Source organism: Erythrolamprus reginae, chromosome 1 (genome assembly GCF_031021105.1).
Source record: "Erythrolamprus reginae isolate rEryReg1 chromosome 1, rEryReg1.hap1, whole genome shotgun sequence".
In the NCBI taxonomy this organism is placed as follows: Eukaryota; Metazoa; Chordata; class Lepidosauria; order Squamata; family Dipsadidae; genus Erythrolamprus; species Erythrolamprus reginae.
Window position 1 is genome coordinate 118,730,203 of NC_091950.1, and position 14,262 is coordinate 118,744,464.

The 14,262-nt window shown below is 34.6% G+C and overlaps 1 protein-coding gene across 22 annotated transcripts in view; it reads left to right on the forward strand.

Annotated features, from left to right (window-relative positions):
• The window catches only part of PPFIBP2 (PPFIA binding protein 2), a 159,898-nt gene that overhangs the window by 130,057 nt on the left and 15,579 nt on the right, over positions 1-14,262 (forward strand). For all 22 annotated transcript variants that reach the window (XM_070762494.1, XM_070762528.1, XM_070762537.1 and 19 more), the window contains 7 exons: positions 4,031-4,106; positions 8,440-8,543; positions 8,635-8,699; positions 8,921-8,989; positions 9,862-9,922; positions 12,013-12,054; positions 14,021-14,168. In XM_070762494.1, the coding sequence (XP_070618595.1) occupies positions 4,031-4,106; positions 8,440-8,543; positions 8,635-8,699; positions 8,921-8,989; positions 9,862-9,922; positions 12,013-12,054; positions 14,021-14,168 (565 nt within the window). The remainder of the gene's footprint in view (positions 1-4,030; positions 4,107-8,439; positions 8,544-8,634; positions 8,700-8,920; positions 8,990-9,861; positions 9,923-12,012; positions 12,055-14,020; positions 14,169-14,262) is intronic.

Here is a 14,262-nt window from a genome sequence, read left to right on the forward strand (position 1 = left end):
TTACAAAAAGCAAGCTCCAACATACACATTCAAAAAAGCACCTTATCTCTACAACATATGTGCCATATCTTTAAACTATAAGCAAGTCCACATTTCACATATCGTATATAAAGTAACCCTAATATCCTAATATAAACAATACTGACATTTAGCATAACAAAGAGAAATATCTTTGCCTTTTAAAAAACCCACGTCGCTCCTTTAAATTTTAAATCACCCAAAATGACAACATATCCCATTTTATCCTTAGTCCAATAAGGATAACTTTTTTCTTCTAAATAGGCAATTTTTTTCTGTAATTCACTCAAATGGTTGTTGATCCTGGTTACAAATTAGCATTTTAAACAACCTCTTTTGTAAATCTAGCAAAAAGGAAATTATTGCAATTGTTCTTTGGGATTATAATTTTTACCTTCTTTGTAATTTTGTAGAGCCGTATCAAGTATTTTAATATCTGGGGACAAATTCTTATTCAGAAACTTGTTATAGTTTCCTCAAATAAATTTTGCTGCATAACTTGTTCTGTAACATCTTCAAAGGAGAACCAAGTATTCTCAAGAAGACCCAACAAAGCTGACATGAATGAATCAAATTCATGACACAGATACCCATGCAATTCCTCAAAGATTATAAAAATAAATCTTTATATTCTTATACGGAAGACCGAAAGCAATCACACAGTACTTCCAGCCTTGTCCCTCTGCAGGTGTCTTAATTTGTTTAAAGTACAAATTATTTAAAGACAGTTTCTAAAAATAGATAGCAAGGGAAGTGCACAAAGTTTTTGTCATTTGAAAAACATCATTTGCAGTTGTAACAAATATAGTGAATTCTCCTGTCTCCCAATTTCACCATTACCACCACCCCTACCACCCTCACCTGAGATAACTATCTTTCAATATCTTTGTGAGGAAGAGGAGCTACCAAGGAGAAATAGCTTGAGCAATTTATCATCTCTTTGATCCAGAGAGGATCGCTTGAGACAATCTGTGCCAGCCTCCTGTGTAATTTCTGCAACTGTTGGTTTCACCCGTCTGTTGAGCTGTCTTCATTCAGCCATGTTTCTCCAGAAATATCTTTGAGAAGTTTTAAAAGGAAAAAAACCCCTCCCTGTTCAGGAATATCCTTTCCTTTCCATTCTTCACTTCTCCTAACTGAAAGATGTTGAGTATTAAAAGTTTAAATCCAGACATAGTGGGTGATCGTGTAACTATGAATATTGCTTATTTAGTATTAACAAAAATTTATCCCAAATCCAACAGGCCTTATGTTTTTGAGTCCCATGTATAACTCACTTTGCTTTCTTGCTCCTCTGTGAGACATGCACAAACTTCTTCAATAGCTCACAAGCAGATACCACTACACCTTCACTCCAGAGGTGAAATTCAGCAGACTCAAACAGGTTTTATAGAACCAGTGGCGGTGATTGTCCGCAATTCAGAGAACCGGTAAATCACATCACTGACTTAGCCCCTCCCCATCCCTCCCACTCACTCCTTCTCTCCTTCTCGGGCTCAGACACACAGAACAAATATGAGAAGGAGGCTAGAAGCAGCAAGGTTGAATGCCCGAAGACCTGGCCAAACTTTTCTGTCGATTCTGTGGGGATGGTTTGGTGGCATGGTGCCACCCCATGAGTGATGTCAAGTTGGCCATGCCCACTCAGTCACATGACCCCATCACCAAGCCATGCCAACAAAAGCAGTAGGAGAAAAAATTGAATGTCACCCCTGCTTCACTCATCTCTCTTGTTCTCTCACTGCTATATCTGCCCCAGTCCAACTCAAGGAAAGGAAAGCTCTTCTAAGGATAAAGAGCACGCAGTTTGCTTTGTCTCTTTTTAAAGGTTTTATATTTGTGCCTCTGCTCCAAATCTCACTGTGCACAATACTAATTGGTTAATTCGTGCTTGTTTATTTCTTTGGCTGGCTTCTTCATTCCTCAGGTATCTGTTCTGTCTCCCCGTTCCTCCTTGGAAGCTATCCACAATGCATTCATTTTGAAGTCATGGTTTCTGGCATTGTATAATGTACTGACTTTTACTGCTTTTTTAAAATTCCTTATTCTGTCTCTAGCCTTTCAGAATTTTATTTTTATTTTTAATTATTACAATGGTGAAATGTCTTAATCTTTTATTATAGTTATTCTATTCTTTATTTATATTTTATGTAATATAGATTATATTCAAGCCATAGGTAGGGAGAAATTTATTCTTATAAAAATGATGTTCTCATAGTGTGCTTATTCAGAATTGAAGTCGCTAACTACCTCAGCATGACTTATTTTTTCGCCCATTTCATTGGAGAAACTTTAGCCACACTTTTTTTGTACCTGGAAATGAAATAAAGCTGATAACGGCTAATGAATATTTGGATTGGAGAAAGGATTGATGGCTTACTTTCATGTACAAATTGGCTATCATTCTGGGGTTTTTGTTTTTTTTAGCCTATCAAAGTTTAAATGAATTATTGTATGTGGTTAGCTAAATTGGACTAGCTAATTGGTTAGCTAAATGTGGGGCATAGGGAGAATGATAGATAGTTTTATATTAATGTACAAACTGTTGCATTCTTCTTGAAATAATAATGTGACTTTTAGAGCAAATATTGTGTATACTATTTTGCTAATAGTTGTAGGTAGGGAACGTTGCAAGAGGCCTCACATGCCGTCCCCTTACGAAGATGCTATCCACTTGTAGAGGGAGTGGCACAGGCACACTAATGCAATTGCACACTATTGAATAGGATTGTGCATTATTTCAGATTTGATTAGAAGAAGATGGGCAGAAAACGCAGGAGCGCAAATGTAGCTGTCCCAGGAGTTGATACATGGACACTTCCATACCTGCCATAGAGTCTTAAAAGATAATGGGATAACCTACCTACAGAGTTATTTTAACAGGACTCTTGTATTCCAAAGCAATTCTTCAAAATCAAATCCAGAGCATTGTACAGCCCTATTAAATATAACCCTCAGTTAACAACAGCAGTTGGATCAGCAATTGCTGTTGCAAAGTGAAACATGATGTCATGTGCCTGTGCCACATAGCAATAGCAATTCTGGCACTCTTGATTGCATTAAGAGAGTAACCATGGATCATTCGATTAGTTAGGACATCACATCTGTCCTTTGCAACCTCCTGCTGGCTTCCCTATTGACTTTGCTTTATGGAAGCTGGCAAAGAAGGTTGCAAATTGTGACTTCAACATTCTGGAATGTTATAATTGTGGAAACTACTTGTTCAGTGCCTATGCAAATTTGAATGGTCACTGAATGAGTTGACCAAGGATATCCTGTAATAAAAGCTTATATTTTTAGTAGTGATAGAAATGAGTGAAACATTCTAATGTAATTTTAAATATTTCATTGTTTGATCTAATTTCCTTTCTGTTGCACAAATTACAAGTGTTTACATTTCTTCTTCTTTCACTATTCTTAATCCTTAAGTATACTGTTCATTTGAATTATTATTACAAATGCAAGTTGAGAGCTTCTTGCAGTTTTAAAAACTGTTTTTAAAACTGTTTTCTGTCAAGATGGCATTACCGTAATAAAGGTGGTGTTGAAGGAGAAAATACAAGTCTTCCAAATACAAAAACAGATCTTCTATCAGCAGTTATATGTATTCTCTCTATCACTTGTAATAACCTTGTTAAAACAACTATTTAACCTTAACATGCAAAAGAAAAAAGGTAAGGCAGTAACAGCAAAAGTGAAACAAAAAAAACCATTTTATCAAATATGCTGCAAAACGCTTCTATGTTTTGCTTTTTACAAGCAAGAAAATGAACATCTAAATACAGTTTCCCAAATATCAAAGTGAAGCAGTAAAAACATGTTGCATTTTTGTGCATCTGATTAAGACCAGCCTGGAAAAATATACACTTTTATCATTTGGCAACAAATCACAGAAGCAAGTTCAGGATTTGGAAGATTAGAAAAAGCCTCGTGTATCTAATGTTTCACACAGAACTTTCTGTGTTTGATTATTTTGATACTGTTATAAATTCTGTGTTGTTGCCTTTTATAGGACCGCCGCATAGAAGAGTTAACCGTTTTGCTAAGCCAGTACCGAAGAGTAAAAGAGATAATGCTAGCAGTCCAAGGTATAATTAATTACTGATGTATTGATTGGAAGTTTCTCAAAATGGTCTCTTCTAATTTAATAACTAAAATTTATCTAATGCTCAAAAAAATGGCCAACATTACCATCACTTCCCCCCCCCCAAAAAAAACCCCACTTTCTGCTTCTTTCTCAAAGTTATTTGATGTGTCCCTATTTTATATAAATATAGATTCTACTTCAAAGTGTTTCAATTAAAGATTTCAGTCCTGTGCCTGGAATATTAGGCAGAAAAGACTTTTTGAGTTCCAATACACTGTTGAACCTTTTTTTTTCATGTGCCTTTGTACTTCTGTGGATATTTTGTATTGAATGCAGTGTAATAATCTCTATGTTTATTATGTAATCATGTATCATTCATCAGTGGATTGCAGTGTCAGTATGGGAAAAGTAAAAAGTTTAAACAAGTTTTTTGCTCTACTATTTGTGTTTATAGCAGATGAAATATATCATAATATTGATTAGAACTATAATCCACAAGGTACTACATATAAATACATTTGTGGAAAAAACAACCTATTTCCATTTTCTTTAAAATTAAATAGACTGATAAATGCTTGTGGGGTTGTTTCTGAGGGGACATTTTAAAATAAAAAGATTATGCACTTGTTTACTTAAATGGGTCCTAGAACATTGCATTATGCCTTCCAGTAAGGGTCATTGTTTGAGATCTCAATCACTTTAACTTACCTGTACAAAATTCCAAAGTCTCCAGGTGTAGGAACTCAAAATATCGCTTAGTTACTATGATAATCATTTTGACAATGGAAGCATTATTTAATATTTAATAATAAATTTTCCCACAATAACGTAAACTAATGAGGAAAAAAAATCAAGGTTGAAAGAATATTAGCTGGCTTTTGGTCTCCTATGTCTACATTCTTCGAACTGTCATCCTTAAGCATGAAAAGTTTATTGGATGGGATGGCAAATTGTGTTCAGATTATTTATTTATGTATGTATGTATGTATGTATGTATGTATGTACGTACGTACTTACTTGTTTGTTTATTTGTTTATTTATTTGTTTATTTGTTTGTTTATTTGTTTATTTATTTATTTGATTGATTGATTGATTGATTGATTGATTGATTGATTGATTGATTTCTATGCCACCCCTCTCCAAGGACTCGGGGCACGGCTCACAACATATACTGATAATAAATAGTGTACAATTACTTTAAATCCAATTAATTAATTAAAATCTAAAACCCCAAAAAGCATAAAAAACAATCATTCCATTTATTCAACATTCTCTCAACACATTCATTGGCCAGTGGGCAAGGATATAATGGCGCCAGGCCTGCAGCACAATTCCTGCTTCCATTGCCAAAACTGATTTCTTTTCATACTTAATTTATTTTCTATGTGTTCATTTATCTCTGACTGGACTTTTCTAAATCCATACAGTAATTGTGACATTGTATACAGATGTCTATGCAAAATGGGAAACATTTATATATAGAACATTTATTCTCCCTTCTTTAAAATAAAAGCTGTATACCTAAATAAATACCGGTAAGTTTTAAACCCATTTAGCTATAATAATGTACAAATAATGTATTATAGTTTTAGGCTATAATTATAGTATTGCAGTTTAAAGAAAGCTACAGGGCAAAGCTTGCTGACATGGTACATAACTTGACATCAAAATTTACTTTAATCATCATATTTCCCATCTTGTAGTCATTATCAGGCTAATGCCAATCCTAATCCTTTAATATTTCTTAGATGATAGGTCTAGCAAGAAGGTTGTGTTAAATTGCTTACTTTTTCCTCAGAGCACACAAAAAATACAGGGGGGAAAATGCAAGAAGTAAGTTCTCATATTTAGCTAAACCTAATATTTAAAATAAATAGTATGGGGCAATATTTCATTATGCATGGTTATATTTTCCAGTGATGTAATGTATCTTTAAAAGAGTTTATTTACCACAAAACATTCAGTGATCCGATATGCTGTAGTTAATTATCTTTGACTATTATGAGTAAAACTGTAATGGAACATTTAAAAAAATCCTGGATTACCATCTCTCTCTCTCTCTCTCTCTCTCTCTCTCTCTCTCTCTCTCTCTCTCTCTCTCTCTCTCTCTCTCTCCTTGACTCCATTTTTTTAAAAAAGTTAAACATAATTTGAAAAAAAACCCAATTAAATCCAAAGTCATAAGGGGGGGCACAGGTGCAGAGTGGAGGGGGAGTAGAATCTGTTATTAATCTGTTATTTTTTAGCCAGATGCCTCTTATATATTATTATACCATACAATAATCTATATTTAATAATATAATAATCTATATTTGGTTTCCTCAAACATTGAAAACATATTAAAATTGCCTTTCCTTCCCACAAGTAGTTACTAGAATAATTGTGCTTTTTAGGCATTGTCAAAATGCATCAGTGTTATACTGCAGTATCTATGTTTATTTAATTTAATCAAACAAATTTTATTTATTTATTTATAAAATGTATTGGATGCCCATCTTACCATAGGGTAACTCTGGGCAGCTTACAGATACATCTAAATTAAAACATAATTTAAAAGAATTAAAACCAAAGTCATGAGTGGAGGACAGGTTTGGAGTGGAGGGAGGTATAATCTGTAATTAATCAACCACCTCCATTGCGCTGTTCCCCCACTGGGGCCCAAAACCAAGTGGCAAAGCCAAATCTCCAGGTTGTTATGAAAAGATAGGGTTGGGGTCAACCTCACATTGGATGCCAAGATGTTCCAGTAGAGAAAGTCCTATTCCTGAACCCCACCAGCCTATATAATTGGGCTGATGGGACCCGCAATATGCTTCCTCTGGTACTGGCCAATCCCAGTGTGCTGAGGTGACCTGGACCCATGCCATGAAGGGTTTTAAGGGTCATCACCAACACCTTGAATTTCACCTGGAAACAGACTGGTAACCAGTGCAATTCAAGGTGTTACAGAGGTCATTCTTGGGGGACCCCAAACTACCCGTGCTACTGCATTCTGCACCAACTGTAGCTCAAGCGGTGCTCAATCATCTCGAATAATTAGTATTTGTAATAATCTTTTAACAAGAACCAGTGTTAATGAATGACTTCATCAAATCTCTAGGTTTACAATTATGTATTCTCTCATTTTAGAGTTACAAAAGAGAACCTGAGTAATCAAGCCATTTTTGCTGACGTGTTCAAAACTGTATTTACATGATTTCCAATAACTAGTTCAGATCTAATTAATTCAAAACCACAATCTTCTCCATCTAATCATTGGGTTTTTCTATATACAGAGTTCATGTTTCAATTTTATAAGACATTTAAAGTAGAGCAGATTCTAAATTTTGACTGTGTCAACTTAACTTTAAATTTTATATGGTGGTTTATATTGAACTGGCATGGGTCTTGATATTAAGTCTTGCTCATAGCATAATATGATTTTTAATTATCTAAAGGAAAATATTTAGTCATTCATAATTTACTAATGATGTATTTGGAAATTATAACTTCCTCGGTCTTTTTAAGATCTTTTATTTATTTGTACTTTATCATTTTATTTACTTGTTTTATAATTATATTTTATCTACCTTGTATAAAAATGACTTCCTGGGACTAGTTCCTGCACTTTACCTTGTAAAGACTTTTGGAAGTAGTTTGTCATTAACAATCTTAGGGCTGAGAGAGAGAGTGACTAGCCCAAAGTCACCCAACGGGCTTTGTGCCTAAGGTGGAACTAGAATATAGCTGTCTTCTGATTACTACCTAACACCTTAATTACTACACTAAACTCACATTCTTAAAATCCTTTAACCATTTTCAGTTCTAAATTTCTACTTTGGAAAATCGTATCTTTTCCTTTCTATAAAATGTTGTGTAATTGTTAGAGAGATTATCTAACAATCAGCAACATTTATCAGGAATTGTTCATTAAATGAATCTACTTTATTTAACTTTTCTTGCTGATTCACCCAATTGGTATTGAAACCTTGGTAATATTGTGGAGTTTTGTCCTTTTAACTGACATTTTTAAAAAAATTCTACCTTCAATATGAATTATAATAGGATACAATAATAGGAAAGTGAACACAAGAACAAGGGGACACAATCTGAAGTTAGTTGGGGGAAAGATCAAAAGCAACATGAGAAAATATTATTTTACTGAAAGAGTAGTAGATCCTTGGAACAAACTTCCAGCAGACGTGGTAGATAAATCCACAGTAACTGAACTTAAACATACCTGGGATAAACATATATCCATCCTAAGATAAAATACAGAAAATAGTATAAGGGCAGACTAGATGGACCATGAGGTCTTTTTCTGCCGTCAGACTTCTATGTATCTATGTTTCAAGGAACCTCAGAAAGAGTTTTGTCTGGCAGTGGTGAAGTTGATTTTGAAGCAACCTTAAAAAAATGGAACCAGATGCACGCGCCCCAAATAGAATATAAATCAGAGGTTGGTTTGCTTATTTTTTCTTCTAATTACACACATTCACTTTTGCTTTTTTATGTGAAAGCTAATCCACAGTCAAATGTTTTTTACATAGATACCTCAAGGGGATGTGGCCCTACCTATATTGCTTTCTGCACCACAAAAAATACTGGAAATCAGGTAAGAATTAACTTTTTCCTTAGTTCATCGATGTAGCTGAAAGTAACCTATGTCTACTTCACTATTTATTTTTCACAGTTAATTTTGGATACTTATATATGTTTGGATGTGTAAAATAGCCTGAGATAGAATTAAACTAAGTAAAAGATTGCCCTTTGCATTCTATTTAAATTAAATTCAAATTCAAATAACACCATACTGTTATATGTTATAATCAACAGGGGAAGCTCTCCAGTTCCCTCAAATAAATTATCTTTGACAAATGGGGAAACCCTGGAATTTCAAAACAGGTAAGAAAATACCTGTGAATATTTTTTTTAAAGAAATTATCAAAGTCATTTTAATAGAGCCATTTGTGATTTCCTCCCACAACAAACAATCTTTGAGTTAGAAGAACTTGTGTATTCTGGTTCATCAGTTTGCACTCCAGTTTATCTAAATGAGGTTTTCTATCAATATATCCATTCATGCATACACATCATGGTGTTAAATAGATTATATTATGAAAAGTACAGAAAAAGGTGTAGCATGAATGAAAGAAATTAAAATGTGATAAGAAAAAAACGGGAAACAAATCTTAAACTGATCTAGTTTAAGCACCACTTCTGAATTCTCTTTTTTGAGGATATTATTGAATTCATCAACCAAAGCCTTTATATGTTTCCCTTCCTCTCGTTCTTTATTTAGTTATTTGTTTTCTTTATATCATCTATAAAGTGCAATTCATTCTTCCTTCTTTGCCTCCCACATAATCTAATAATAATTCAGTTATTATGTTCACATTATGTTTTGTTTTCCTTTGATAAACAAATCAGTCATCCTTAAGGCTGTGTGTTCTGGCATTTGGATTCTTGTATTCCCGATGTATATGTCAAAAACAAGTACACTTCTGTCTTACATATACAATGTATATCAGAAATTATATCCATATTAACATACTGCAAGCATTTAAAAATCCTAATCTTCTATAGCCTACTTGCATGTAAGACACACACTTGTCTTAACAGTCTCCAGTAAGAGTTTTACCGGTGGTATTTATTAATCAAATTTAAGATTTGCAGGTTATGCGGGAGGGTTTTGTAAAAGTCACATAATTGTTGCTGCTGTCAATGTGATTTGGTATGTGTATGGTTTCATTAATTATTGTCATTATATTTTGAAGGATATCTCAGAAAAAAATTTCAAGCAGTCTAGAAGACTTGCAAAGTGAATCTCTGGAAAAGGTTAGCTCCAATATTTCAATCTTTGCCTAATACATTTGCATTAGAACTATATAAAGCTGGATATAAAGCTCAATCTACAGAAGTTTCATATAGCAGAATAATTCTAATTCCACTGTTGCATTGAGTTTGAGATCAAAAGAAACTGCTCTGTACTGCCAAATGCAACAATATCTGCTAAATCACCCACCCATATATATATTTGGTAAATTCTGAACAACATATGCAATATAAATCCAAATCTAAAATAATTTGATTGCACTTAACAAGCTAAACTCATTTATTTACCACAAAGGTGATATATCAGTTTAATAGGCTAATCTGTGGGTTGTCCATTGTATCCCTTCTGTATAATTGTGTTATTATGCATAGCAAATGAAAAACTAACTTTCCCAATTACCATATAATTCTAAAGTTTATTTTCTCCTTGTTTTGCATTTTTGCTTTGTTCTTGTGTAGGTATAATTTGGATGTGCATATAAGTAATTGACTTTTAGTGAGACCTTGAGATTGATAAAATGCTGATATGAGAGAGTATGTTGATACTACAGTATGTGCAATTGGCAGATACATCCTAGGCAGAAGCTGAAATAACTGACCCTGGCCAAAAATGTGAAAGGAAGACCTCATACCCTAGGGCCAGAAATTGCAGGTTTATTAATGTTTATCAGGAATATTATAGATTCTGTTTCATTTGTAGCATCCAGTTTACCATATACTGGAGCTCTGGGATTACATATTTTGTAAGAATTAGTTTTATAAAACTGTTGGCCATCCATAAATGCATTGTTCCTGCAGTGCATATCTTTCTGTGACGTTGCACATTTGGTTATGTGCATACTTGACATGCCAACAATTATTGAACTGCCAACAATCTTATCTATATAATCCTTTGTACCTATAAAGAGCTCTCCAAGCAAACCAGGGGCTAGATCAGATTAGAATACAGCCTCTACTACTTGCAGCTGAACTTTGCTATAAACAGATTGTTCTATTCCTATTTTTACTATAATAAAATGATGAAGAAGATTTGCATCACTTTCATGCATTAGAATGTGCATTATTTGTGTTACTTATATATTGCTAAATCCAATCTGCATAACCTCAGTGAATAATGTATTGCCATTCACTTCCAGAGAAAAATCAGCAAGTCTTTTAGTTCACATACAATATAAGCACTAATTAGTACAGTTAGTATATCTTGCATAGTGTTCATGGAGGAGGTGAGATTGGAGTCAGTGTAATTTTTACTATTTTTCCAACATGTGCTATGTATACAGATTTCTATAGTAGTCAACTTTTGAAATTTGTTCTCTGTGAGGCAATTATCAGAATGAATGGAAGGTGATTGGGTTCAGCATAGTATCTGTAGCAACCCCTGCAACAGATTCCATTGATAGATGGATGGATAGATAGATTCCAAGATAGATTCCATTGGTAGAAGCTAGACCTAGGAGATAGATAAAAGATAGATGGAAGGGACCTTGAGGTCTTCTAGTCCAGTCCCCATAAGATCTTATACCAAGTGATTGTCCAATCTTTTCTTGAAAACTTCAAATGATGGAGCACCCACAGTTTTGAAGGCAAGCCGTTCCATGATAAATTGCCTTCACTGTCAGGAAATGTATCTTTAATTTTAGATTGGATCTTTCTTTAATGATCTTCCACCCATTACTTCTTGACATGCTCTCTGGTGTTTTGGAGACTAGGTCAACACCCTCTTCTCTATGAAAGTCCTTCAACTATTGGAAGACACCTTCTTTGGCACCTTTGGTCCTTCTCTTTGTTAGAGTAGACATACCTAGTTCCTTCAACTGCATTGCACAGTTTAGCCTCCAGAGACCTTTTCATTTTTGCTGCTTTTCTCTGTATTCTTATAAGAAATGACATGCACATTATTATCTTTAAAAAAAAATTATTATCACACATTATTATCTTTATAGCAGGACACTGCATATTGAGGAGAAAATAAACCTATTATTGTTATCCAACAGACTGGACTAAAATATCGCATCATTTATGTCTACACTAACATTTTGTTTGTTACTTTCTCTCCCTCATACTTTGAAATTGCCCCTCCTGCAACTTCATAGCATGTTGATGTGAAACCAGTAGAACGTGATCTAGAAGAAGAGGTATATTAACTCCATTTTAACATTTACACTCTGAAAACAATTTCTTCAGTTTGTGCATAATTTTCTTTACTGTATTACCACGGAATGTGTCCCTGAGAATTTTTTTATGTGGGCAATCTGTGCAAATTAGCCAAGCTTTTACTTTTAATTTTTGTATAATAAATATGTTAAGTTAAGGCTGCAAATTAACATTTTCTAAGGCTGATGAATGGTAATAATAGGGTAAATTTATGTCAAAGTGCTTGTGTAACTGAGTACAGTGATCCCTCGCCACTTCGCGGTTCACTTTTCATGGACTCGATGCATCGCAGGTTTTTACAAAATATTAATGAAAAAAAATATATCGTGGATTTTTGCTACTTCACGGGTTTTCTGCGGAACTCGATCTGAGATGATACTTGTCTATATGAGATTGTGAACAACACACGATTGGTTGATTGAGGGAGAAGTGACCAACCAGAGAGTGCTGCTTTGTATCCCAGAGCCTGATTGGCTCAGTACAGTAGCACATTGTTTACTTTTCTTCTGTGCGCAGCTTCCCCATCTCTGTGTCTGCTCCCACATTCAGCCATTTCACATGGAGCATCGTTTCATTGTGTAGGTTTAGGAATTCAAAACATTTTACAGTAAGTGTAAAGGTACAACACATGCACAGAACAGTCTGGGAATTGTTTTTAAGGGAATGGGAGAGGTTTATGTATCATAAAAATGTGGGGGGGGGGGTTTATAAAGCCTTAAAATAGTGTATAAATACTTAAATATAGCGTCCCTACTTTGCGGATTTTCCTTTATCGTGGGTGGTCCTGGAATGTAACACCTGCGATTAATGAGGGATCACTGTATTAACACATTACTCCTTGCTTTCCTAATCTATAAATGATAAAAAATTAGGTGTTTGTAATAAATGGACTAGTTAAATGGGCCATAAAAGCTATGTGTGACTATTCAGCACAGAGTACAGACAGTCAGTATATTGGAGGGATATATCAAGTGTCAGATAAATTAGGAACCTCCATGGTGCATCTATTCCAGATGTCACATGGATGATGGCATTTATTTCCTTAAATAATATATATATATATATCAAGTAACATACAAGAATAAATTAAAATAAAATAGTTACTATAGCACCAATGGTTGCTACCAGTACGGTACGGTTCTTTGAACCGGTAGCAGTGGTGGTGGGAAGCTCCACCGACCTGCCCCGGATGCATGCATGCAAACCGGTAGCAATGGGATTTATAACCCATCGTTGTATTATGGATATTGATATTGCTAGTGATGGGTGAACCGAACCCACACAATTCGGGTCCATACCAAATTTTGTGCTGTTTGGTATGTCAAACCTGAACCTGAAATTTGTTTATTTTTACGTGAAAGGACCGCCCTTTGCTTGCAGCACCGCTGTGGTGTCCTTTTTCATAAAAATAACAATGTTTATTTTTATGTGAAGACCTCCCTTTGAAGGAGCTGGGGAATCCCTCCCACGAAGAGATTCCAGGAAATGATCACCTTGGCGTTCTTAGCAACCTGCCGGTGACGTCAAAGCTCCACCCCCAGAATCTCTTCGTGGGAGGGATTCCCCGTTTGGGTTTGGGTTTGGTTCGGGTTCAGCCAAATTTTGCGTAAAGTTCGGCTGAACTTACCGAACCCGAACACTGTTGGGTTCGCCCATCACTATATATGGCATATGAACATATATATGTCTCTACCACTGCTTTCATTACTCTGCTTTTAGCTGCCAAATCCTGCTGTTTTATACATTCTTTAATCCAGAAAGTCACATCTCTCCACAATAGTCGAGAACATTTGACCACAGTGAGAATTTCTTTATTAGCTAAATATTTTTACTTCTCAGAAGACAAATGCTGATAGTTTCTGACCAAAACGAATGTAGCACATTTTAGAAACAATGTTGACTTAATTATTTTTTTCTTTTTGTTAAAATAAATGGTAACCTACATAGAATAAATCTCATGTGAAAAGCAGCAAGTACCAAACCTTGCCAGGGAAACTTCCTCGAGCAGCAACCAACGGAGATAACCATCTGTATAATACACCTGCTACTCCATGTTGTATAAATGGTAGTGAGGACAACAGCATACGGAGCCTGAGTATGTACTATGGAAACAACAATGAACTTGCTATGTGCATTTGTGTATGTTTTAAAAATATTTTTAAAATACCATGGAGCAAAATTTGGATTTG